Genomic DNA, 26945 nt, shown 5'->3' with positions numbered 1-26945 from the left:
ATTATTCACATTTCTCCTTGAGGTGATAGAACCTGCTGCTGTCTCCTGGGTTGTAAGGGAGTCTGAGCTGAGAAGGTAAAACAGAAATACAGAAAGGAGAGAGATAAATAGTATTGTTTTATAAAAAGAGTCACAGCAGAATCCATTTATCCAGCTCAGTTCAGTGAGCATTTACTAGGTTTCTTTTAAATCTCGGCCATCAGAACAGACCTGGAAAGATGGCCAGGATATGTCCCCAGTGCTGTCAAGGATTGTATCATGTGGCAAGACATGCATATACAGCAGAGTAAATGAGGTTTAACTGAGGCTCTTACAGCATCCACCTCTAATGGGAAAGATTCCTTGCTTATTAGAGCAGCTGAAGGAGTGGATTAGAAGAGCTATAGTATCCCTTCCAAATTCTGTAAATCTATCTGAATTAGTATACTAAGAGCTGTGTTAGAGCTGGATTTTAATGTGACTTTTAAAGAGATAGTAAAATATGGTTTGTGAGGAATAATCAAAAGAGATAGCAAAACTGAGTGTCAGGGGTTTTTAAATGGAAAAGATTTTTAAAACTTTCACTGTAAAAATGATTAATATTCTGTGTACTAATAGGACATTTCTTTCTTCTTTTTTTTCTTTTTTTTTTGAGACGGAGTCCCACTCTATCACCAGGCTAGAGTGCAGTGGCATGACCTCTGCTCACTGCAACCTCTGCCTCCCTCCTGGGTTCAACTGATTCTCCTGCCTCAGCCTCCTGAGTAGCTGGGACTACAGGCGCGCACCACCATGCCCAGCTAATTTTTGTATTTTTAGTAGAGACGGGGTTTCACCATGTTGGCCAGGATGGTCTCAATCTCTTGACCTTGTGATCTGCCTGCCTCGACCTCCCGAAGTGTTGGGATTACAGGCGTGAGCCACTGTGCCCGGCCAACAGAACATTTCTTATATCCAGTGTTTTATTTATTAGTCTTCATCAATGCAATAAATACACTTTGGCTTTCTTGGAAGTATGATATCCAGTCTGGTCCTTTAATGAGGAAATAGGAAATAAAGACTTGAGGGAAAACACTGTTGGTATGAGCTTTTCTAAAAGGGGATGAGAAAAAAATGGACCTGGTTTAATGGAACTAGAAAATATACAGCCAAGTAAAGATCGGGACTCTGAGAACATTCCTGGCTTTCTCTGTTCTGATATGTCTGATATGTCAGTTAGGTATCAAAGTTCTGTCTCGTAAAAAATTATCCAGTTTGTTCCTTGCTTTCTCTTCACCTTGATTAAACTTGTGCTCCCAAATCCCCTCAGCTATAGCTTTGGAGACAGTTTCAGAAGGTTAGAATGACATATTATGTGTTGATTATTTTCTTTTTTTTTTTCTTTTTGAAGCAGTCTCACTCTGTTGCCCAGGCTGGAGTGCAGTGGCACCATCTCACCTTACTGCAACCTCTTTCCTCCTGGGTTCAAGTGATTCTCGTGCCTCAGCCTTCTGAGTAGCTGGGACTACAGATGCACATCACTACACCTGGCTAATTCTTTTTTTTTTTTTTTTTTTCTGAGACAGGGTCTCACTCTGTCGCCCAGTCTGGAGTGCAGTGGCACAATCTTGGCTCATTGCAACCTCCACCTCCTGGTTCAAGTGATTCTCCCACCATCACACTCCACTAATTTTTGTGTTATGTTTTGTTTTGTTTTTTTGAGACGGAGTCTCACTCTGTCACCTAGGCTGGAGTGCAGTGGCGTGCTCTTGGCTCACTGCAACCTTTGCCTCCCGGGTTAAGTGATTCTCCCACCTCAGCCCCCCAAGTAGCTGGGACTATAGGTGCGTGCCACCACACATGGCTAATTTTTGTATTTTTAGTAGAGATGGGATTTCACTATGTTGGCCAGGCTGATCTTGAACTCCTGACCTCGTGATCCACCTACCTCGGCCTCCCAAATTGCTGGGATTATAGGTGTAAGCCACTGCATCTGGCCTAACTTTTGTATTTTTTGGGGTTTTCACCATGTTGTCCAGGCCAGTCTTGAACTCCTGGCCTCAAGTGATCTGCCCACCTCGGCCTCCCAAAGTGCTGGGATTACAGGCGTGAGCCTGGCCTGGTTTTTGTATTTTTAGTGTAGATGGGGTTTCACCATGTTGGCCAGGCTGGTCTTGAATTCCTGACCTTGGGTGATCTGCCCGCCTTGGCCTCCCAAAGTGCTGGGATTACCGGCATGAGCCACCACACCCAGAGATTATTTCCTTTAATGTTATATCAGAGTGTAACCTTATTTCTAAGTTTTACCTGTACTGACTTGACCAGCGCCTGCTGTGAATCATGTCTGCAATACACAGAAGTATCCTGGACTAGTAAAGAAGAAAAAAACAGTTCCTTTTCCTCTACATTTGCAGAACACATCACTTCTAACACCAGATGTGTGACTTTACCTATATCTATCAATTCTCTGACATCAGTTTGGTACCCTACAATTCAGTTCAACTCTGAGACTGTGTATCTGGAATTAGTACAGACCCCATAGGTTAAAGATTCAGTCCCACAAGAGTATCTCACCATTCCTCCCCTGCACACCCCCTCTCTAGACACCAATCTCAAGTCTAGGTTATCATATATGCCTCTGACCAAAAGGCTTGTAAATCAGAGACTTCCTTGACCCACCTCTTCAGGTTTGATTATTTGCTAAAATAGCTCACAGAACTCAGGAAAACAGTTTCTTTACTAGATTACAAGTGCATTAGAAAAGGATACAACTCAGGAAGAGCCAGTTAGAAGAGATGCCTAGGACAAGGTATGGGGGAGGGGGACAGTAAGCATCTATGCTCCCCACCGGCTGCAGCACCCTCTCAGCACCTCCATTTGTTTACCACCCTGAAAGCTCTCAGAACCCCATTTATTTTTGTTGTTGTTGTTTGTTTTTTTTTGAGACGGAGTTTTGCTCTTTTTGCTCAGGCTGGAGTGCAATGGCGCAATCTTGGCTCACGGCAACCTCCACCTCCCAGGTTCACGTGATTCTCCTGCCTCAGCCTCCTGAGTAGCTGGGATTACAGGCATGTGCCACCATGCCTGGCTAATTTTGTATTTTTAGTAGAGACGGGGTTTCTCCATGTTGGTCAGGCTGGTCCCGACCTCAGGTGATCTGCCCGCCTAGGCCTCCCAAAGTCCTGGGATTGCAGGTGTGAGCCACCACGCCCGGCCTGTTTTTCCTTTTTTTTTCTTTTTAAATGGATATTTCATTAGGAAGACATGATTGATTATACCTTTGACCATTGGAGATCATCTTAACCTTCATCCCCTCTCTCCTCTCTGGCAGTTGGGCTGAAAGTTTTAACTTTATTATCACTTGGTTGGTTCTCCTGGCAACCAACCAGTGCCCTCTACTCCTTAGGGACTTTCCCATTGTCACCTCATTAACATAAACTCAGGTGTGATTGAAAGGGGGTTGAATAACAAAAGAATAGCTCTTACTGCATCAGAAATTACAATTCCTGGAGCTCTGTCCTGGAACCAGATTGAAAACTAAACATGTATCACAAATAAGCTCAAGTTTTTAACAAAATTTAAGTTTCATTCTTAAAAATGTGTATACACTATTTCCCGTTGTGGTAGGAAAATGCATAAAATTGATCACCTTTACTATTTCTTTTCTTTTTTTTTTTTGAGATGGAATTTCGTTCTTGTTGTCCAGGCTGGAATGCAATGGCGTGGTCTTGGCTCACTGCAACTTCTGCCTCCCAGGTTCAAGTGATTCTCCTGCCTCAGCCTCCGAAGTAGCTGGGATCACAGGCATGTGCCACCACACCTGGCTAATTTTGTATTTTTAGTAGAGGTGGGGATTTCACCATGTTGGCCAGGCTGGTCTTGAACTCCTGACCTTAGGTGATCCACCCGCCTTGGCCTCCCAGTGTTGGGATTGCAGGCGTGAGTCACTGCGCCCGGCCCAACTTTACTATTTCTAAGTGTGCAGTTTATTTGGATTGCATTTTAGCTTAATTTCTTGGTTACAGTTTTGCATCTCCTGCTAGTTTGTGCTGGGCACGTGCCCCACATCAGTGCTGTGTGTCTTTTGATTGGTAAGAGCAATAGTGGGTGGGCCCAGTCACAGCCTTTGTGAAGAATAGCAGATGGATTGTTGTGGTGGAGCATGTGTAAGGTACCGTGTGTATGTGGCCAGTCATTCGGCCATACAGCAGAATGAGGGACCAAAATAGTTGCTCTTACACATTTTAGTTAAAAACTGTATCTAGAAATGCCTTAAAGGTAACATCTTGTATTTGGTTTTAGACTTTTCTTCCTCTACAAGAACTACTTTATTCTTACTGTATCCCTGTGAGGAAAATAATGTCCTAATAGTATAATACCTATTTTCCTTTTTCTTCTTTTAGTTCCAGAAGTGATATATTCAAATAACATTCAACAATAGAGAATGGTAGGAAGCTAAAAGTCCTCTCCACCCTGAAATCATACCCTCCAAAGATAGCTGGTATTAATATTTTGGTATGTTTTCTCCCAAATGTCTTTTCTCACTCTTGCACACATCAGAGTATACACACAAGTATATTAATGTGCACACATTTTAAATATGGCTTTATTGGGATAGTTTATATAAAAGTGTACAATTCAGTGGTTTTTAGTATTTTCATCAATATATGCAGTCATCACTACAGTCAATTGTATTTATTTTTTGTTTATTTTTAGCTTGCGCTAAATTATTTTCAAAAATTTTAACTTTTAGGCATTTTCTTATAAAAACTTGCTACTCATACATAAACTAATATGAACTTAAAATTCATTGTACATTTGTTTCACTTTTTTTTTTTTTTTTTTTTTGAGACGGAGTTTCACTCTTGTTGCCCGGGCCGGAATGCAGTGGTGCAATCTTGGCTCACTGCAACCTCCGCCTCCCAGGTTCAAGTGATTCTCCTGCCTCAGCCTCCCACGTAGCTGGGATCACCACCACTCACGGCTAATTTTGTCTTTTTAGTAGAGACGGGGTTTCTCCATGTTGGTCAGGCTGGTCTCGAACTCCCAACCTCAGGTGATCCACCTGTCTCGGCCTCTTAAAGTGTTGGGATTACAGGCGTGAGCCACTGCGCCCGGCCTACTTCACTTTTTAACTTGACTTTCTTTTTCTTTTTTTGAGACAGAGTCTCGCTCTGTCACCCAGGCTGGAGTGCAGTGGCACCATCTTGGCTCACTGCAAGCTCCGCCTCCCGGGTTCACGCCGTTCTCCTGCCTCAGCCTCCTGAGTAGCTGGGACTACAGGTGCCCGCCACCAAGCCTGGCTAATTTTTTTTTGTATTTTTAGTAGAGATGGGGTTTCACTGTGTTAGCCAGGATGGTCTCGATCTCCTGACCTCGTGATCCACTCGCCTTGGCCTCCCAAAGTTCTGGGATTACAGGCGTGAGCCACCGTGCCTGGCCGACTTTCTAATAAATCTTTAGCTTCTCTTTTGGTTGCTGTGTAAGGAGATCCTCTTTTACTTGGATTGTCAAGAGCATTATTCATTAATAAGCATCTCATACTTTCCCTTTATTGGCAGTAGGCCTTAGACCTGGTATTGATGCTGCCTTCTGTTTTGTCATTTTTAATTCAAATCCACCTCTGTAATAGCCACCACTGAAGGCAGATTTTGGTAGACTTTGAAAAACTTGTTTTACTTGAAGCTTCATATGCTTCATGGCTTGCAAAACATAATGGCCTACGAATCCTATGGCAGCAAATCAGTCCAACTGCTACTACTGTACTGGCCACAGCTTCAGCTGGGCTCCCCTGCCTCTACCAGGAACGTGAATCATCCCAGCCCAGTGGTTGCAGCCAACAACCACATACCTTTATCAGAGAGCAACACAGCCACTGACCACAAGAACAAAACCCGCTACAGTCCATTTTTGAACATTTGTACACAATTTTTTAAGATAGAATTTTTTTTTTGAGATGGAGTCTTGCTCTGTCACCAGGCTGGAGTGCAGTGGCGTGATCTTGGCTCACTGCAACCTCTGCCTCCTTCCCAGGTTCAAGCGATTCTCCTGCCTCAGCCTTCTGGGTAGCTGGTACTACAGGCGTGCGCCACCACGCCCAGCTAATTTTTTGTATTTTTAGTAGAGACAGGGTTTCACCATGTTGGCCAGGATGGTCTCGATCTCTTGACCTTGTGATCCGCCTCCCTTGGCCTCCCAAAGTGCTGGGATTACAGGCGTGAGCCACCTCACCCGACCAGAAATTTTTTTGTTGTTGTTGAGATGGAGTTTCACTTTTGTTGCCCATGCTGGAGTGCAGTGGTGCTATCTTGGCTCACTGCAACCTTCGCCTCCCAGGTTTAAGTGATTCTTCTGCCTCAGCCTCCTGAGTAGCTGGGATTACAGGCTTGAGTAACCATGCCTGGCTAATTTTGTATTTTTAGTCGAGACGGGGTTTCTCCATGTTGGTCAGGCTGGTCTCGAACTCCCGACCTCAGGTGATCCGCCTGCCTCACCCTCCCAAAGTGCTGGGATTACAGGTGTGAGCCACTGCGCCCAGCCCAGATATTTTTATAAAATTAAAAACAAACATCTAATGCATGCTAATTATTTTTTAATACTTAATTTAGAGCCATTTTAGGCTCACAGCAAAATTGAGAGGAAGGTACAGAGATTTCCCATATACACACTGTACCCACACATGCATAGCCTCCCCATTATCAGCATCTCCCATCAGAGTAGTGCATTTGTTACAATTGATGAACTTACCCAAATTCCACCCGATTACATTAAGGTTCATTAGGATTAGTGTTAATTCTTCTTTCAGTGTTTGGTAGAATTCCCTAGTGTAATCATCTAGCTTTTCTCTAGTGCAGTCTGGGCTTTTCTTTGGTGGGAGGTTTTTGATTACTGACTAAATCTCCTTAGTTACTTATTGGTCTGTATGTATTTTCCATTTCTTTATAATCAAAATTTTTTTTTGAGACAGAGTTTTGCTCTTGTCGCCTGGGCTGGAGTTCAGTGGTGCGATCTTGGCTCACTGTAACCTCCGTGTCTCGGGCTCAAGTGATTCTCCTGCCTCAGCCTCCTGAGTAGCTGGGATTACAGGCATGCACCACCACACCTGGCTAATTTTGTGTTTTTAGTAGAGATGGAGTTTCACCATGTTGGCCAGGCTGGTCTTGAACTTCTTACCTAAAGTGATCTGCCCACCTCAGCCTCCCAAAGTGCTGGGATTTCAGGTGTGAGCCACTGTGCCTGGCCATGTTCAAAGTTTTAATAATATTTTTTATTTCCATGGCATTGGTTATATAATATAACGTCCCCCCCACCTTTTTTGTTTGTTTGTTTTGAGACGGAATCTCACTGTGTCGCCCAGGCCTGAGAGCAGTGTTGCGATCTCGGCTCACTGCAACCTCCACTTCCCGGGTTCAAGCGATTCTCCTGCCTCAACGTCCCAAATAGCTGGGATTACAGGCATGCGCCACCACCACACCCGGCTAATTTTGTATTTTTAGTAGAGATTGGGTTTCACCATATTGGTCCAGCTGTCTAGAACTCCTGACCTTAGGTGATCCGCCCGCCTCAGCCTCCGAAAGTGCTGGGATTACAGGTGTGAGCCACCACACCCAGCCCCATCTTTTGTTTCTGATTTTAGTTTATTTGAATCTTTTTTTTCTTAATCTAGCGAAGGGTTTGCAGTTCATTTACTTATTTTGAGACAAGGTCTTGCTCTGTCATCCAGGCTGGAATGCAGTGGTACCTTCATAGTTCATTGTAACCTTGAAGCTGGCAAATGATCTTCCAGCTTCAGGCTCCTGAATAGGCTTCAGGCTCCACCATACCCCGCTAATTTTTTTTTTCTTCTGTAGGAACAAGGTCTCACTATGTTGCCCAGGCTTGTCCTTTTCATTCATTAAGGTGTAACTTAAGCATCTCTTCTTGATTCTCCCCAGATTCAGTTGACTCGCGTGTGTATGTCTCTTAAGTGTTTCTAAAAGTGGCTGTCTTCCTTATTAGACAGCAAACTCCTCAAGAAAAGTATCTCTTTGGTTTTGAATCCCAGTTATTAAACTACAGTATCTAGCTCATAGAACTGAATAAATGTTTGTTGGAAATGAGTGCCTTTTCTGTTGTAAACACTTAGGTTAAGTACCCCCTGCTTTTGTAGGTAATTACTTTAGATTTTTGTATCCTCTTAGTCGGAATTATCTCATGCCATTGTCTTGGTTCCTGACATTGAACAGGATACAATTTTAGGACTAAGTAGATTCAGCATTCATTCCCCTATGTTCTCAGACCCTTGGGAGTTCTGTTTTGTGGTTTGGTCAGAGTAGAGAGATGTGTTCTATGATATTCCCACCAAACAATGAAAATATAGATACTCCTTGTTGAAAATAGCTTAAGTTGAAAGTGCATTTAATACTCTGATAAACCTATTGCAAAGCAGAAAAATTAAGTCCACCCATTGTTAAGTTGGGGATGTCTGTATTCTTTGTGTTTGAAGGTTTGCCCTGAGGTATTTCAAGGACACATCCCCAGTCTTTCAAAGACTTTTCCTAGAGAGTTCAGATGCTAATCCAGTCCGCTATGGACGTAGGAGGATGAAGCTCCGGGACCTAATGGAAGCAGCCTACAAGTTTCTGCAGCAGGAGCAGTCTGTGTTCCGGGAGCTCTGGGACTGGAGTGTGTGTGTCCCTCTCCTCAGAAGCCATGACACCTTGGTTCGCTGGTGCGTAGCTGTTAGACCTTTTGCACTTCTAGTGTGGGGTGGTACAGGGCATGTGTGGAGTTGTGTGTGTCAGGAGGGAAAGGAAACCATTTAAAATTTGTTATTTTTGTTCTTGTGGCTTTTGGGGTTTTACTTCCTTTCTTTAATCATGTGTCATTGCAGAGGAAAATGAGATGGTATGAATGGAGTTTCACCTTTTTCCTGTTCCATCAAGTAAATCCATTGTGCCTGATTTGTATTTTCTGTTCTTAAATGTGTTGTAATAATTGAGATTTCCTTTTCTAGTGTTCAGTTGGCTAGTGGATTTTATTTATTCTTTGTAATCAACTGCAGATAAACTGAATTTACATACTTTCTTTTTCCCTAGGTATACAGCCAATTGTCTTGCTTTGGTTACCTGTATGAATGAAGAGCACAAGTTATCATTTCTTAAGAAGATATTTAATAGTGATGAATTGATCCATTTCAGGTTGAGGTAAGCAGGAGCCTTCGTGGAGGTCTTGCTATAGCATTTCTTTTTTTTTTTTTCCCTTTTTCTGGGGGTGACAGGCCAGAGGTGACTGCAGGTCTTGCTATAGCATTTCTGAGTGATAAGGTATTTGACGAGACTCTCCTTTCTCTCAGGTTATTAGAAGAGGCCCAGTTGCAGGACTTGGAGAAGGCGTTGGTTTTGGCCAATCCAGAAGTCTCCTGTTGGCGTAAGGAGAAGCAGCTGCAGTACTTACAGGGACATCTTGTTTCGTCTGACCTCTGCCCTAGGGTGACAGCTGTTTGTGGTGTGGTGCTGCCTAGGCAGCCGTCAGCCCCTGGAGAGCTGGTATGTTGGTATCAGTAGGGGGTGTGTCCCCTTCCCCCTACTAAACACTGAGTGTGCTCTGTCTTTGGCTGGGTTCTATGTACCAGGTGTGAGCTAAATTTAGTTTGTTAAATTGCTACTCCATTTTTGGAAGTTAAAAAGAAATTCATCTTGGGCTTTTCCCCTGATATTTCCACTGTTCTTGTTTTTATTTTTTGTTAATTTTTTAAATTGTAGAGACGAGGTCTCACTATGTTGTCTGTGCTGGTCTGGAACTCCTGGCCTCAAGGGATCATGCCACCTCAGTCTCCCAAAGTGTTGGGATTACAGGCGTGAGCCACTGCACCCAGTGTGTCCCTGTTTAATACGAAATTAGAAACTAATGGTTCCTGTGTGATGCCTTTAACTTGCGCAGAGCTGTTCCGTATATCTTCTTGTTTGCTTGCTGCAAAAACTGTGTGAAGTTCTGTAGCACATGTTACGATCCTATGTTGGTGTAATTCAAAGGCAGAATTACTTGCTGGAGACCCTTGGACTGCTCTGTGGCAAAGACAGGCCTAGGTCTAGAGATAACTCCCAGCAGCCTCTTCTTTCAGAACTATCTCATTGTAGAGAGTCCAGTATCTAGTGAACTTCCTCTCTCCCATATGCAACAAGCTTCTTTCCACGAATGGCTTGAGACCATACTTGAACAGGCTTATAGATCATAAGTCTGGCACTATTGGGAGCCAGTCTCTTTTTCCATAGCAGTCTTCAGTCAGTTGTCACTTTGTCTGATGGTCAGGCTATAGTGCAAGTGCAGTGGCACAACCTTGGCTCACTGCAACCTCCGCCTCCCAGGTTCAAGTGATTCTTCTGCCTCAGCCTCCTGAGTAGTTGGGATTACAGGTGCCTGCCACCACGCCTGGCTAATTTTTTGTATTTTTAGTAGAGACGGAATTTCACTATGTTGGCCAGCCTGGTCTCGAATGCCTGACCTCGTGACCCACCTGCCTCAGCATGAGCCACTGCACCCAGCCCGCCCACTTTTCTTCTTGGAATAAGTTCTGGGTCATTTCTTGAACCCATCAGTTGGGTTCTGGTCAGTAGTAGTAAAAAAAAAAAAAAATTAAAGTGTAATATACATATAGGAAAATGCACATTGTCATAAGTGTAGTCAGTGATTATTCATAAACTTCATATAAATAACACCAAACACCCAGTAATTCCAAAGCTCTTTGTGTTTTTTTCTAGTCGTGAAGACCGTCCCCTTCCCTCCTCCCTCTTTACCCCACAGGTATCCTGTAACCAATATCCCAACCTAGATTATGTTTAGGGCATTAGGATTTTAACATAGGGAAGGATTCTGGTTAGAATGGACCTGCTGTTGGTTAGCAGTGGGGACCCTGGGGCCGAAGTGCAGAGTAGAGTTGCGGTGCAGCCTGCCTGCTAAATTTATGAGAGGACAACCCTGAGGAAAGTTCAAGAGCTTCCAGCTCTGAATTTCTCATTTAATCCTCACATATTTTTAGGGAACCAGCCATATTTGAGAACTTACTATCCCTTAAAAGTTATAAATCATTCCCCTTTTCTCCCATGTATATTGGATGCATTGTTATTATTAAACACATTTAAGGCCAGGCGCAGTGGCTCACGCTTGTAATCCCAGCACTTTGGGAGGCCGAGGCGGGCAGATCACGAGGTCAGGAGATCGAGACCATCCTGGCTAACATGGTGAAACCCCGTCTTTACTGAAAATACAAAAAAATTAGCTGGTCTTGGTGGCGGGCACCTGTAGTCCTAGCTACTCGGGAGGCTGAGGCAGGAGAATGGCTTGAACCCGGGAAGCAGAGCTTGCAGTGAGCCAAGATCGTGCCACTGCACTCCAGAGCGAGACTGTCTCAAAAAAAAAAAAAAAAAGCCTCCCAAATTGCTGGGATTACAGGTGTAAGCCACCACATCTGACTGAGAATGTTTTCGTCTTACAAAACTGAAATTCTTTCTCATTAAACTTACTGGGTGTGTTTTAATATTCTTTTACTTTTTGTTACAGAAAATGTCGCACATATTCCAAAGTAGAAAGAATGGTGTAGTGAATACCCATGGACCTGATAGACCTGGGTATTCAATAATTATCAATTACATTTCATTTATATTTCTGCATGACTTCTTCACATTATATTACTTAGAAGCAAATACCAGGCATCATACTATTTTATATGAAAATATTTCAGTATATATCTCTAAAGGAGGCAAACTTTAAAAATCCCTGGTATTGTTATTATACCTAAAAAAAAAAAAAAAATTACAACATAAGATATCCTCTCAGTGTCCATATTTCCCTGATTGTCTCCTAAATGTATTGTGTGTATTTGTGATCTTAGATAGGAAATCCTAGAATATGGGGAAAGGAATAAAAGAAAAATCCAACAGTAATAGATGAGGTTTGCTCTTCCCCAACTTTGTGCATCAGCTTTTTTGGCTACTTAAACTTTGGAAGACTTTCTTATATTTGCCAACAAATTCTGCTTCCCTAGTTCCCATGGAATACCCCCACCATCCCTCACCCCCAATAAAATGGAATGAAAAAAAGTCAGATCCTTGCTTTATTTTTATTTTTATTTGTTTATTTATTTTGAGATGGAGTTTCGCTCTTGTTGCCCAGCTGGAGTGCAGTGGCATGATCTTGGCCCACTGCAACCTCCGCCTTCTGGGTTCAAGTGATTCTCCAGCCCCAGCTTCCCGAGTAGCTGGGATTACAGGCATATGCCACCATGTCCAGCTAATATTTTTGTATTTTTAGTAGAGATGGGGTTTCACCACGTTGGCCAGGCTGGTCTCGAACTCCTGACTTCAGGTGATCCACCTGCCTTGGCTTCACAAAGTGCTGGTATTACAGGCTTGAGCCACCACACCTGGCCCCTTGCTTTATTTTAAAAAATTTATTTATTTTTTTAGAGTTGGGGTCTCATTGTGTTACCCAGGCTGGAGTGCAGTGGTGTGATCATGGCTTACTATCCTTGAACTCCTGGGATGAAACGATACTGCCACCTCAGCACTCACAGTAGCTGAGACTATGGGCATGGGCCACAATGCCCATGAGATCTTTAGATGACGTACCTGTTGTTATTATAGTTTTGGTACTACTAATTTACTTACAGAGGTTTGTGTAAGGTTAGTAAAAGGCTTACTGTAGAAATTAACTTGTGTTCCTTGGGGGAAGAACTCTTCTTGACATGGCTGTTGTCTTGCCTCTCTAGGGTGGTAATAGGAGTTCTTCACGTGAACAGGAGCTGGCACTTAGGTCTTATGTGCTGGTTGAGTCTGTCTGCAAAAATCTTCAGACCCTGGCTATGGCGGTTGCTTCTCAGAATGCTGTGTTGTTGGAAGGACCAATAGGATGTGGCAAAACTTCCTTAGTTGAATATTTAGCTGCAGTGACAGGTAGAATGAAGCCTCCTCAGCTTCTCAAAGTCCAGCTTGGAGATCAGACTGACAGTAAGGTAATAAGGAAATGTTAAGTTTTGGTGACTTGTCATGCTTGTACATATTTGCATTAAAATATTGCTTTTGCTAAGGGAATATAAGAATAGTTATTGGTCTTGCTTATAACTGTTGGGGCCAACCTATGTAAACCTCAAGTGCCTACTTACTTACACCTACCTATAGAAGATTAACAGTTAATCAAAGGATGTAGCATTGCCACTACAGGTATGGTTTTTCAGTAATTACTTTATCTTCTTTCTGCAGATGCTTTTGGGGATGTATCGCTGCACAGATGTTCCTGGAGAGTTTGTGTGGCAGCCTGGCATCCTGACACAGGCAGCCACAATGGGCCACTGGATCCTTCTGGAGGATATTGACTATGCTCCCTTAGACGTGGTATGTCGTCTCAAGAAATTCATTGTCCCTTAATATATTTTCCTGTCTTGGAAAAGCATTTTGTTAATAGTGATTCTGGTGATGATTTAAACAAAAATGTATTTGATTAGACATACTATGTTGCAGGTACTTCATGGTTACTTACCTGATCTGATTTGCGGTCCTGAATTACTTGACTGGTTTCTTGTTTGATAGAGAAACTATAAAATTTTGGTTGTGCTGTTTCCTATAGTAGTTGAATATGTGACCAGTTTCATAGTAGTATTTTCCTCCCTTAATTGAATATGAGATCAACATTTTCCAAGAACAGGTCTGGTTTGGAACATCTCAGCCATGTTACATGTACATTGAGAACTTTGAGATCGTGCTTCTGAGTGGTGGCAGCTGCAGAGGAGTGGGCTGAGGACAAGTGAAGGAGGAGATGATGTAATAAGAGTGTGCTTGCCTTTGTTTACTTAAGAAAAATATGCTGGATTTGTATTTTGGTTTGTAAAAAGACCACTTCTATATGTATGAAATTAGCAATTGAGACAATCCATGTTGCCTTTGTATTCTGAAAAGTGACAAAAAATGTATTGCGGGATGAAATATTCTTCCTTTGGACAGAGTTTTCCCGAGATTGGTTTTAATTTTCTTTTTCTTTTTTTTGTGAGACAGAGTCTTGCTCTGTTGACCAGGCTGGAGTGCTGTAGCACGATCTCGGCTCACTGCAGCCTCCGTCTCCCGGGCTCCAGCAATTCTCCTGCCTCAGCCTCCCGAGTAGCTGGGATTACAGGCATGTGCCACCATGGCCGGCTAATTTTTGTATTTTTAGTAGAGACGGGGTTTCACCATGTTGGCCAGGGTGGTCACAAACTCCTGACCTCGTGATCCGTCTGCCTCAGCCTCCCAAAGTGCTGGGATTACAGGTGTGAGCCACCGCGCCTGGCCGGTTTTAATTTTCTTTTAAGGTGAACCTGCTCAAATTAACTGTATATGGACTTTTCTGTCTTGGATATGAGAGAATGAGAGACAGAGAGAGAGAGTGTGTGTGTCTGTGTGCATGCCTGCGTGTGTGTGTGTGTGTGTTTAGGGAGAGATGAAGGGAAAGGAATAGCTGAAAATAAGTGTGTATGTTATATCAATGTTTTTAGAGTGTGATAAGGTAAAGATGTTCTGGGGATATTGGCCCAGACAGGGCCTCACAGTTTGATCACTGTGTTCTGGTGTCTTAATGTTCACTTCTACAGGGCTGGAAACTCAGTTTTCTTAAGAAGCCCAGAGCCAAGGCTGACTCCTACCAACGAGACTTAAAAATAAAACTAAGATGTAAACCACATCTTAGTTTTAAAAATATTTGTTGAGTTTTTTTCCTTTTTAGTGCCCTTCTTCTTGGGCAGTTTTTTTCAGATATCAGGTTATCTGGGAAGTCATTAGGTTTACTTATTTTTATTTTTAAATTATTTTATTTTATTTTATTTTATTTTTGAGACAGAGTCTTGCTCTTGTCGCCCAGCCTGGAGTGCAGTGGTGCGATCTTGGCTCACTGCAACCTCTGCCTCTTGGGTTCAAGCAATCCTCCCATCTCAGCCTCCCCAGTAGCTGGAATTACAATAGGTGCCACCATGCCCAGCAAATTTTTGTATTTCTTTTAGTAGAGACGAGGAGTTTGAGACCAGCCTGGCCAATATGGTGAAACCTTGTCTCTACTAAAAAAAAAAAAAATACAAAAATTCGCCAGGCGTGGTGGCACATGATTGTAATCCCAGCTACTCGGGAGGCTGAAGTGGGAGGATTGCTTGAACCCGAGAGGCAGAGGTTGCAGTGAGCTGAGATTACACCACCACACTTCAGCCTGGGCCACAGAGTGAGACTCCATCTCAAGACAAAAAAAACCCCACCACTTTGCTGTGGGCAAAAGAAAACAAAGGGAACACCTTTTCCTCCACAAGCTACCACTCTAAACCCTAGACACCTCTTCCTCTTCTCTCATTCAGTTGGTCTCCATATCGTTTATTGCCTTTTCCTTACCTCTTTATTCTGTTCTTATCCCATTGTCTTAGCACTGGCTTATTTTATCTACCTGTCTATCTTGCCTTTGTTACCTGAATAGTGTCCTTTTTGGCCGTTTTTCCTCTAGGCTAGCTCCTTTCCAAATTGCTACACAGTTGATTTTCTAAAATAAAAAATGGAATTATTTCTTTTCTTCTCAGCCTAAAAGCCTCTCGATAACTCTTATGAAAAAGTTCAAAGCCCTTAGCTCAGCACAGGAGGCCTTTTATTACTTATCTCTAAGCCTTACATCTTTCTGCTGCTTCTTAATGCACATTCTACCCTACACATAACAGAATTCTTGTGCCATGGCTTTTAGGTTTATCAGTTTTTTAAAAATGCACTTGCATACTTCTGCCTGAAGCGTATGTACCATTTCTCTTTCACCAAACCTGGTTAATTTCTGCTCATTCTTCTTTAAGATTTAGCAAATGTCACTACCTCTGGGAAGACTTCACTGCCCTGCTTCTAAATCATTCTATTCTGATTCAGAACCCCCTCTATCTTTATATATGACTTTGTATACTCCTGGGGTACACTGATTATGCTGTGTGGGAATTTGCATGCCTGCCCTCTCCCATCAGCCTCTAGGCTCTAAAGCCTTGGTCCTGTCTGTATTCTTGTGTCTTGCTTGGCTGTGATCCACAGGAGGCACTTGTGAATGTCGAGTGTGTAAATTGTGCTGGAGTGTAGGTGATTCAGACGTTCCCACCTGCATATTGGCCCCAGTTTGGACTATGAGAGCTGAAGTTTCCTTTAAGGGTGTGTCTGTCATTTTGAGAGAGGGTTGTTTTGTTTTGATTACTTCTGTCTTAATAGCTTTACTTTATCAGTGCGGTTATTGTTATCTGATTTAGGTTTCTGTGCTGATCCCTCTCTTGGAGAATGGAGAGCTCTTGATTCCTGGCCGAGGTGACTGTCTGAAAGTGGCACCTGGATTTCAGTTTTTTGCAACCAGGAGGTATGTACTAGTAACCTTTCTGTTTTCACTCTGGAGCCACTTACTTATAAGTCTGCATGCTGAGCCAGAGGTCCTGTAATAGAATTCTCTGGGTCTACTTCAAGCAAGATTAGTTGGAAGTGATAACAGGTCTAACCTTCTCATTCCTGATTATTTTTAATGAAGATAATTTATAAAATAAGAGGTTCCCCCCCCCACTTAAAAATAAGTAACCAGTTTAAAACACTTCACCTTATTTCATGTTTTAAAAAATAATCAGAGGTGAGGTTATTGTCAGGTAGCCCAGGGTTTGAGTCCTGACGCTGGTACTTAGTACCTATGTATACCTTGTCTGGTTATGATGGGGTTAATAATACCTTCTTCAAATGGTGGCTGTAAAGAATACGTGAAATGACTTGTACTAAAGACCTGTCACAATAAATGCCCAGTTAATGGCTAGCCATGATGGTGATAATGATAGGTAGATTTCAGGCAATTGAAAAATTAATTGGATATAAGCATGAACAAAGGCACAAAAACTGAGCATGCTTAGTATATATTCCTGCTTACATTTTAAAATTACCTGAAGGCAGTGGTTTATTTCTTACTGCTAGTCTATACCTGCACAGCTTCTTCAATGTCTTTAAATGCCCATGAGTGAAACTAACATCATTCTATAGTTAATGATTATATTAGTGTTTACCTCAGTTAACATTCACTTCTGCATGGAGTGTGGAGCTAACCCGATAGTATTCAAGGAATACCTTCCTAGACCCAATTACTCTTTTTTTTTTCTTGAAATGGGGTCTCACTGTGTTGCCCAAGCTGGTCTTGAAGTTCTGTGCTGAAGCAGTCTTCCCAGCACAGCCTCCCAAGTAGCTGAGATTACAGGCACATGCCAGTGTGCCCAGCTGACCCTGTTACTTTTTTTTTTTTTTTTTGAGATGGAGTCTCATTCTGTCGCCCAGGCTGGAGTGCAGTGGTGTGATCCTCGCTCACTGCAACCTCCGCCTCCTGGGTTCAAGCGATTCTCCTACCTCAGCCTCCCAGGTAGCTGGGATTACAGGCACCTGCCACCACACCTGGCTAATTTTTGTATTTTTAGTAGAGACGGGGTTTCACCATGTTGGCCAGGCTGGTCTTGATCTCCTGACCTCATGATCCGCCGCCTTGGCCTCCCAATGTGCTGGGATTACAGGCGTGAGCCACTGTGCCCGGCCCAATCCTGTTACTTTTGTTTTAAACATTTATTTATTTTTTAGAGACAGTGTTTTGCTTTGTACCCAGGCTGGAATGCAGTGGCTTGATCATAGCTTACTGTAACCACAAACTCCTGGGCTCAAGTGATCCTCCTGCCTCAGCCTCTTGAGTAGCTAGGACTACAGGGGTGCACCACCATGCCTGGCTAAAAACAAATTTTTATTTTTATTTTTATTTTTTAGAGATGGGATCTTGCTGCATTGCCCAGGCTGGTCTTGAACTCCTGGACTCAAGCAGTCTTCCCACTGTGGCCTCCTAAGTGTTGGAATGACAGGCATGAGCCACTGTACCTGGCACTGTTAGTTTTGATAGACCTTGATTTTTTATTTTATTTAATTAATTTTTTTTTGAGACCGAGTCTCACTCTGTTGCCCAGGCTGGAGTGCAGTGGCATGATTTGGCTCACTGCAACCTCTGCCTCCCGGGTTCAAGCGATTCTCGTGCCTCAGTCTCCCAGGTATCTGGGACTACAGGCGCACGCCACAACGCCTGTCTAAGTTTTGTGTTTCTAATAGAGACGGGGTTTTGCCATGTTGCCCAGGCTGGCCTCGAACTTCTGGCCTCAAGCAATCCACCTGCCTCAGCCTCCCAAAGTGCTGGGAGGTGTGAGCCACCACGCCTGTCTTATTTTATGTTTTTTTTAGAGATGAGGCCTCAATTTGTTGCCCAGGCTGGTCTCGAACTCCTGGCCTCAAGTGATCTTCCTGCTTTGGCCTCCCAATGACCGACATGAGCCACTGAGCCTGGCTGACCTTGATTTTATTTATAGAGATAGTGAAGTTCTTCCCTGGTAAATTCAAACACTTCCCAGAAAGACCTGGGACATCGTGGAAAGATGTTAGACAAACTTGTGATCTGATAAACCTGAATTCAATTTTCAGTTCTGCCATTTTCAGTCACAGTTGAGTATATAAGGGCCATTCTTTCCTTCTCTTCCATTTATGTCAGAAGAAAAGAATGGCATCTTCCTCTCGGGACAATTGTGAGGACTAAGTGGCTTATGCATAAACATGTACCTTCCCCAGAGTGTATGTTTAATGTATATTTCTTCTCTACTTTTTTCTCTTCTGGAAATTTTTAATGGTTTTAAGTACTGTAGCTTCTGGTAACAAGCAGTGAACTTAATGTTAATGCTATGAGCCTTGGATTATGTTTTCTCTTTCCTGAAGTTATTTATGCCTTAAGGAAGAGGAACCTGTCATTGAAATAAAAACATTTACCTTGTAGAATTATTTGCAGTGATTTGAAAATATTTGGTTAAAGCACTGTCACTACTACTTAGGAGAAGAGCCAAATGTGGGTTAACTGTCAGCCTTTCATTTGTCATCTGCCCTGTAAGCCCAACGGTGTAGTATCTGGAAACAAGGGATTATGAATATTTTTCCTATGTGAGACAGTGTACAGCAAGTAATATCCAGAGGCACAATTCAGGATTAAAATTTGGAATTTTGTGTGACTGTGTTTTTTATTTTGAAACGTAGACTCCTGAGCTGTGGAGGAAATTGGTATCGACCGCTAAACAGTCATGCTACTTTGCTAGACAAATATTGGACCAAAATTCACCTGGATAACCTGGATAAGAGAGAACTGAATGAGGTATGTGGGTCTTAGAAAGTATCAATGCTGGCCGGGCGCAGTGGCTCCCACGTGAAATAGGAAATAGTATAATAAACCACCAGAACCCTCATCAACCTAAATTTTACAGTCTGTGTGCTAGTATTTTACTATATTTGCTTCATCTATTATTTTTTCTGTGCTAATATATTTGAAAGCAAACTCGCAGCATACATCACTAAAAATGTAATGGCATTTTCATATATAACCACAATAACATTATTATACACAATAAAATGAACAGTAATTCATCAGTATCATTGAATTCTTAGATTATATTCAAATTTTCCCAATTGTCTACAGAGGATCATTTTACTAAGTTGATTTGAAGTAATGTCTTTCACACTTAATGGACATTTTGATCGAGGCATTAATGAGAATTGAGGTAAATCACTTTATAGGTTTTCTGCATTGATTCAGTTTCTAGTATTGTGGTTACCCTAGATCAGTAAGAAGTATATTACACTTGACTGTGCTCATTCCCCACTTCTGTTGTATGTCTCACTTGGAAGATTTCCCTTCCCCAGTGCTTTATCTAGGAGAGTGGCAGACAAAGCATTGTCAGTGATCATTCAGACATGAAAGAGATGCTTTTCCCTTTATTGATGTAGGTATATAGGTAAATATGTGGCACCAAACAAACTTCAATTTTTTATTTTTATTTTTATTTTTTTTTTAAACAGTTTCGCTCTTGTTGCCCAGGCTGGGGTGCAATGGAGTGATCTCGGCTCACTGCAACCTCCGCCTCCTGGTTCAAGCAATTCTCATGCCTTAGCCTCCCAAGTACCTGGGATTACAGGTGCCCACCACCACTTTTGGCTATTTTTTTTGTATTTTTAGTAGAGATGGGGTTTCACCATGTTGGCCAGGCTGGTCTCAAAACGCCTGACCTCAGGTGACCTGCCTGCCTTGGCCTCCTAAAGTGTTGGCATTATAGGTGTGAGCCACTGTGCCTGGCCACAAACTTCAAATATTTTTTCCTACATTTTCTTTTCTTTTTTTTTTTTTTTTTTGAGACGGAGTCTTTCTTTGTCACCCAGAACAGTACACTGTGGCACGATCTTGGCTTGCTGCAACCTCCACCTCCCGTATTCAAGTGATTCTACTGCCTCAGCCTCCCGAGTAGCTGGGGCTACAGGTGCATGCCACTATTGGGGGAACCCGCCCCCAATATTACTACATAGGTTCTTTCTATTTTCCATAAGTGTTGGCTGGCTGAGAAATAAAGAGAAAGAGTACAAAGAGAGGAATTTTACAGCTAGGCTGCCGGGGGTGGCATCACATATTGGTAGGACCGTGATGCCCACCTGAGCCTCAAACCAGCAAGTTTTTTAAGGATTTCAAAAGGGGAGGGGGTGTAAGAACAGGGAGTAGGTACAAAGATCACATGCTTCAAAGGGCAAAAGGCAGAACTACTAATAAGGGTTTATCAAAGATCACAAGGCAAAAGGCATAAAGCAGAACTACTGATAAGGGTCCAACAAAGAACACAAGGCAAAGGGCAAAAGCAGAACTACTGATAAGGGTCTATGTTCAGCGGTGCACGTATTGTCTTGATAAACATCTTAAACAACAGACCAGTCTGACCACAAATTTACCAGGGTGGAGTTTTTTCCCCACCCTGGTAAGCCTGAGGGTACTGCAGGAGACCAGGGCGTATCTCGGTCCTTATCTCAACCACATAGGACAGGCATTCCCAGAGCGGCCATTTATAGACCTCTCCCCAGGAATGCATTCCTTTCCCAGGATATTAATATTAATATTCCTTGCTAGGAAAAGAATTTAGCAATATCTTCCCTACTTGCACATCCATTTATAGGCTGTCTCTGCAAGAAGAAAAATATGGCCCTTTTTGCCTGACCCTGCAGGCAGTCAGACCTTATGGTTGTCTGTCCTTGTTCCCTAAAAATCGCTGTTATTCTTTTCTTTTTCAAGGTGCACTGATTTCATATTGTTCAAACACACATGTTTTATGATCAATTTGTACAGTTAACACAGTTATCACAGTGGTCCTAGGTGACGTACATCCTCAGCTTATGAAGATAGCAGGATTAAGAGATTAAAGACAGGCATAAGAAATTATAAAAGTATTATTTGGGAACTGATACATGTCCATGAAATCTTCGCAATTTATGTTCCTCTACTGTGGCTCCAGCCGGTCCCTCCATTTGGGGTCCCTGACTTCCCACAACATGCCACCATGCCCAGCTAATTTTTGTATTTTTAGTAGAGACAGGGTTTCACCATGTTGGCCACGATGGTCTCGATCTCTTGACCTTGTGATCCACCCACCTCGGCCTCCCAAAGTGCTGGGATTACAGGCTTGAGCCACCACGCCCAGCTTAACTGATTTTATATCTAATTTTTTTGTTTTTGAGAAAAGGTCTTACTCTGTCACCCAGGCTAGAGTGCAGTGGTGCACTGCAGTGGTGCTTAGCTCACTGCAGCCTCAACCTCTCAGGCTTAGGTGATCTTCCCACCTCAGCCTGCCAAGTAGCTGGGACTGACTACAGGTGTGTGCCCCTGCCCAGCAAATTTTTTGTAGAGACGGGTTTTCACCGTGTTGCCCAGGCTTGTCTCGAACTCTTGGACTCAGGCAATCTGCTCACGTCAGCCTCCCAAAGTGCTGGGATTACAGATGTGATCCACTGTACCCTGCTCCTTTTACATGCTTTTCATTGAGAAATTACATAGTGGCCTTACCAGAGCTGTGTTTGAAATTAAATAGTAATTTAAGAATTCTTTAATGAATAAATTCTTTAGAGTTGGTTGTTTATATTTTGGTTACTTGGAGAACCTTTTTTTTTTTTTTTTGGCAATTTTATAACTTTATTTGATCTGTCTGATGATCAGCAATTAGTTCTCATCCACATTGACTGTCTGTAGATTTTTGAAAGTGGTAACAGGTACATAGGTAACCAAAGTATATAGCTTATTTGGTGAATCTTCATCCTCATTATGTTTTCTGGACAGCCGCACACAGATTCGGTATGGGACATTCCTTATTCCTTTGGCCCAGACAGCTTTGTTCAGCTTGGTGTCAATGCGCACATCTGGAGTTCCCATCTCCTTCATGGCAAATTTCCGAATCTCTTTGAGTGCCCGAGGTGCACGCTTCTTGAAGCCCACTCCATGGATGCGCTTGTGAATGTTGATGGTGTATTCTTGGGTTACCACTTCGTTGATGGCAGAATGGCCCTTTTTCTTCTCGCCACCCTTCTTTGCGGGAGCCATTTTGCCGCGTCCAAGTTGGAAAGCTTGGAGAACCTTTTAACATGACTTCTACCCCTGAAACTGTATTATAGATGGTGAGATTGCCAGATAACTGAGTTCTGAGTAGGAAGAAAATCATCATGATTGAGTGAAATAGGTGGGTGGGAGCAGGAGTGAGTAAGGGGGAAGTTCTTATTTTTGGTAAAGTTGACAAATTTCATTTCATTTTTATTTTTATGTTTTATTTATTTACTTTTTTTGAGACAGGGTCTTGTTCTGTCACCTAGGCATGATCACTGCTCACTGCAGCCTTAACCTCCCAGTCTCAGATGATCCTCCCTGCTCAGCCTCCTGAGTACCTGAGACTACAGGCACACGCCACCATGCCCATGTTTGTATTTTTTGTAGAGGTGAGGTTTCACTATGTTGCCCATTGATCTCAAACTCCTGAATTCAAGCAATTCCTCTGCCTTGGTTTCTCAAAGTGTTGGGGTTACAGGTGTGAGCTACCGTCCCCCAGTGAACAAATTTCATAGAGAAATCCATTTTTTGGCTGACCAGTTTCAGCAGTAGTTTGTGTGCTTTTAAAAATTACCATGCTGGCTGTTATATTTTCTTTTTTTTTTTTTCCCTCTGTCAGATTCTTCAGAGCAGATATCCTAGCCTATTGGCAGTGGTTGATCACCTGCTTGACATTTATATCCAACTTACTGGAGAGAAACATCACTGTTGGAGTGATAGTTCTGTTGGATGTGAACAGGCACCTGAAGAAGTTTCAGAAGCCAGAAGAGAAAACAAAAGACCAACCCTTGAGGGAAGAGAATTATCTCTAAGGTACTGGACTAAACAATTTTTTCTTTTCTTTCTTTGTTTTTTTTTTTTTTTTTTTGTGAGACAGATTCCCGCTCTGTTAAAAAAAAAAAAAAAAAAAAAAAGGAAATGGCATCTCCTCATTCTGATCTGATTTGGTTGCTCCCCTCCTTTCCTGCTACCTTGTCTGGCATGGATGGCAGAGTAAGAGTTGATAGGTCACTTCCTGGAATGGGTGAAGATTGGGAACTCTTTGTTTTGTTTTTAAATTTTACACACAAATACAAAGAGGGGAAGGATTGGGAACCCTTACTTACTGGTTTCCCAAATACCTGTTATCTAAGCATTGTCAGAAGAAAGAAGAGAGTTATTAGGTATGCCCAGACTTAAGTGGGTCAATAAATTCTGATGCCTTTGATGTCTTTGGCCTGTGGTCTTTTCTTTGTTTTTTCTTTTCTTTCTTTTTTTTTTTAAAGGGATCTGCTGAATTGGTGTAATAGGATTGCCCATAGCTTTGACAGTTCATCTTTATCAGCATCATTAAATATTTTTCAAGAGGTAAGATATAGTTTTCCAGTCTTTTTTGTCTTGGTTCTGTAAGGCTGTTGACTTCCGTTATTTTCTGTCTTTTGATTGCCATCAGACTTTTTTCTTTTTTCCAAGTATGGTTTGCTATTCTTTTTTTGTTTTTTTGGCTTTTTGTTTTTGAGACAAAGTCTCTCGCTCTTGTCCCCGAGGCTGGAGTGCAGTGGCGTGATCTCAGCTCACTGCAGCTTCCACCTTCTGGGTTCAACTGATTCTCCTGCCTCAGCCTCCTGAGTAGCTGGTATTACAGGCACCTGCCACCACCCCTGGCTAATTTTTGTATTTTTAGTAGAGACGGGGTTTCACCATGTTGGCCAGGCTGGTCTCGATTTCCTGACCTCAAGTGATCCACCTGCCTCGGCCTCCCAAAGTGCTGGGATTACAGGCGTGAGCCACCGCACCCGGCCTGGTTTGTTATTCTTAGCTAGTTAAAACTCAACTAACGTGGCATTAAAGCTAATTGAATGTAATACATGTTTTGTGGTTTTTGAAACAAATTATTATTAATTTCAGAAGAAGTATAGTTTGATATAGAGTAAAACAGGTAGTGAAATTAAAGGTAAAATGAAAGAAACTCCCAGGTAATAATAAAGCAATGTTTGTTCCTATATATAATTTCTTAGTCTGTTTGATTAATTTGTAACTATCCGATCCCTCTACTTTTCTCAGTAGGGCTGGTTGATGTTGGTTGACTGAACCTCTTTGTAAGACACCATAAATCCAGGATGGGTTTCTAATGAGGGTGGTGGACTCTTCTGACTAATTCATCTGGGGTCCATTGTTAGTATCTATGATGGGAGCATGTATGTGCACAGGACTTAACCATTCTAGTGGATATTATTACAGAAGACCAAATCATAGCGGTAAAGGTGGAATAAGAACAAAAGGAGTTGGATGTTCTTTTAGAAGTAACTCTTTTAAACTATAGTATGGTAACCAGAGGAATTGTTCTCTTCTACTCTAAAATATATTTCTACTGAATTTGAGACCAGCCATTTCAAACGAGTAGGGTGTATTCTTTTGAGAACTGGCAAATTGTTTTTGTCCAGCTCTTTTCCCCCCTTATTCCATGCAGACCAAATACCTTTATCAAATATCAGCTCTACTATAATTTACGTTACAGTTAATTTAACAACTCCACCTATATTTTCATGTTAGACCTAAATTGTGATTTCTCTAAGGACATTGAGAACATTTTTTTTTCCTCAAAAATATTTACAATCAAATTTGTTCAGAGGAAGAGCCCTCCGTTTCTGTGGGCTCTGCGTCTGTGGAGTCAACCAAACTTGGATCTAAAATATTCCATTCCTGTCCTTAAGGTGGACAGTAAAAAGCAAATAAATAAGATATTTCAGGAGAGAAATGATTGTATTGAACATGTATAGACTTTTTCCTTGTGATTATTCCCTAGACAATACAGTGTAATAACTATTTACATAGCATTTACATTGTATTAGTTATTATAAATAATCTAGAGATTTAAATAAAGAGGGTGTGTATAGATTATATGCAGATTCTACACCTGTAAAATTTTTTTTTCTTTGGCTTATTTTTCTACATACTGACACGGGCCCTGTGCCTTTTTATTTATTTATTTATTTATTTATTTATTTATTTATTTATTTATTTTTGAGACAGAGTCTCGCTCTATTACCCAGGCTGGAGTGCAGTGGCGTTATCTTGGCTCACTTCAAGCTCCACCTCCCAGATTCCCGCCATTCTCCTGCCTCAGCCTCCCGAGTAACTGGGACTGCAGGCGCCCACCACCACACCTAGCTAATTTTTTTTGCATTTTTAGTAGAGATGAGGTTTCACTGTGTTAGCCAGGATGATCTCGATCTCCTGACCTCGTGATCCACCCGCCTCGGCCTCCCAAAGTGTTGGGATTACAGGCGTGAGCCACCGTGCCCAGTCACCCTATGCCATTTTATATAAGGGACTTGAGCATCTTCAGATTTTGGTTTCCGTAAGAGGTCCTGGAATCAATCCCCCAGGAATACGTAGGGATAACTGTATTATAATAGTAAATCCTATATTTTTAATATTAATGTTCGTAACTTTAGATTTCTGGGTATAAGTTTTCCTGCTTCTTACTGAATTTTAGGGGTGCCATTATTTGGGTCTTTTTACATCTTGTAAACTGACTTTACTTAGAATTACTGCTTTAAAATATATTTTAACTTTAAAAGGACTAGATTCTTCTTGTTGAAAAACAATAGAAAAGATGATGGAAGAAACTTAACTACTAACTCTACCACTGAGACAAAAGCAATTTGCAGTATTGGGGGCCTATTTTCTCTCTCTCTTTTTTTTTTATTAGTTGAGACAATACTGTATGTTAAGTGTTGTATTCTGAGTATTTCAACTGTCAGGACAAAAATATAAAATACTTTTAAAAAGGATGAAAAAATAGATCAGATTGTAACTGCCCAGCGGGTTCACCTTGCCCACTGCCTAGACAGAGACAATTTATCATGATGGGATTTGCAATAGAGTAATTCATGCAGAGCCTGCGGTATGGGAGACCAGTTTTAGTATTACTCAAAGCAGTCTTCAAGAGAGCTTTATGAATACTAGGCTAGCCATATGGGAAATGGAATTGTTACTCAAATCAATCTCCCTGATAACTCAGAAGCTTGGGTTTTTATGGATAATTTGGTGGGTAGGGTGCTAGGGAATGGGTGCTGCTGATTGGTTGGGGATGAACTCATAGGGATGTGGAAAATGGTCTTGTATACTGAGTCTACTTCTGGTTGGGGTGACTGAGTCAGGTGGGGTTAGTTAGTTGCCAGAATGCAAAAATCTGAAAATCACCTCAAAAGGCCAATTTTAGTTTCTACGATAGTGGTGTTATCTATAGGAGCAGTTGGGGAAGTCACAAGTCTTGTGACCTCTGGCCACATGACTCCTGAGCACTAAGGGATTATAGAAACTGCACCTACATTTTAGCAGAATTCAGGCCCCTCCCATAATCCTAATCTTGTGGTCTTTCATTAGGTTTCGGTCCCTGGGCAAAGAGGGGGTTAGTTTTAGGGAGGGACTATTATCATCCTTGCTTCCAAGTTAAACTATAAACTAAATTCCTACTATGGTTAGCTTGGCCTATGCCTAGGAATGAGTGAAGATGGCCAGCCTGTGAGGCTTAGAAGTAAGATGGAGTCAGCCAT

The 26945-nt window shown here is 42.1% G+C and overlaps 2 protein-coding genes and 1 pseudogene across 4 annotated transcripts in view; 1 reads left to right on the top strand and 2 right to left on the bottom strand.

The window, feature by feature from the left end:
* MDN1 (midasin AAA ATPase 1) overlaps window positions 1-26945 on the top strand; it is a 186391-nt gene that overhangs the window by 24577 nt on the left and 134869 nt on the right. For all 3 annotated transcript variants that reach the window (XM_054491122.2, XM_054491121.2, XM_063666411.1), the window contains exons 3-11: window positions 8444-8668; window positions 9036-9143; window positions 9293-9485; window positions 12704-12946; window positions 13194-13325; window positions 16214-16317; window positions 19038-19152; window positions 23024-23217; window positions 23670-23751. In XM_054491122.2, the coding sequence (XP_054347097.2) occupies window positions 8444-8668; window positions 9036-9143; window positions 9293-9485; window positions 12704-12946; window positions 13194-13325; window positions 16214-16317; window positions 19038-19152; window positions 23024-23217; window positions 23670-23751 (1396 nt within the window). The remainder of the gene's footprint in view (window positions 1-8443; window positions 8669-9035; window positions 9144-9292; window positions 9486-12703; window positions 12947-13193; window positions 13326-16213; window positions 16318-19037; window positions 19153-23023; window positions 23218-23669; window positions 23752-26945) is intronic.
* LOC129038231 (mitochondrial import inner membrane translocase subunit TIM14-like) lies at window positions 2-7705 on the bottom strand (annotated as a pseudogene).
* On the bottom strand, window positions 21969-22421 carry LOC129038322 (large ribosomal subunit protein eL31-like). Its single transcript, XM_054491136.2, has one exon. It carries the CDS (start codon window positions 22402-22404, stop codon window positions 22027-22029), a length of 378 nt encoding a protein of 125 aa, XP_054347111.1. The 5' UTR covers window positions 22405-22421; the 3' UTR covers window positions 21969-22026.

This window comes from Pongo pygmaeus, chromosome 5, assembly GCF_028885625.2.
Source record: "Pongo pygmaeus isolate AG05252 chromosome 5, NHGRI_mPonPyg2-v2.0_pri, whole genome shotgun sequence".
Lineage (NCBI taxonomy): Eukaryota > Metazoa > Chordata > Mammalia > Primates > Hominidae > Pongo > Pongo pygmaeus.
The sequence above is the reverse complement of the archived record's forward strand: the minus strand, read 5'-3'. Positions and strand labels throughout refer to the sequence as shown.

Coding starts and splice junctions, on each gene's coding strand:
- LOC129038322 (XM_054491136.2), bottom strand. CDS start 22,404: ATGGCTCCCGCAAAGAAGGGTGGCGAGAAGAAAAAGGGCCATTCTGCC.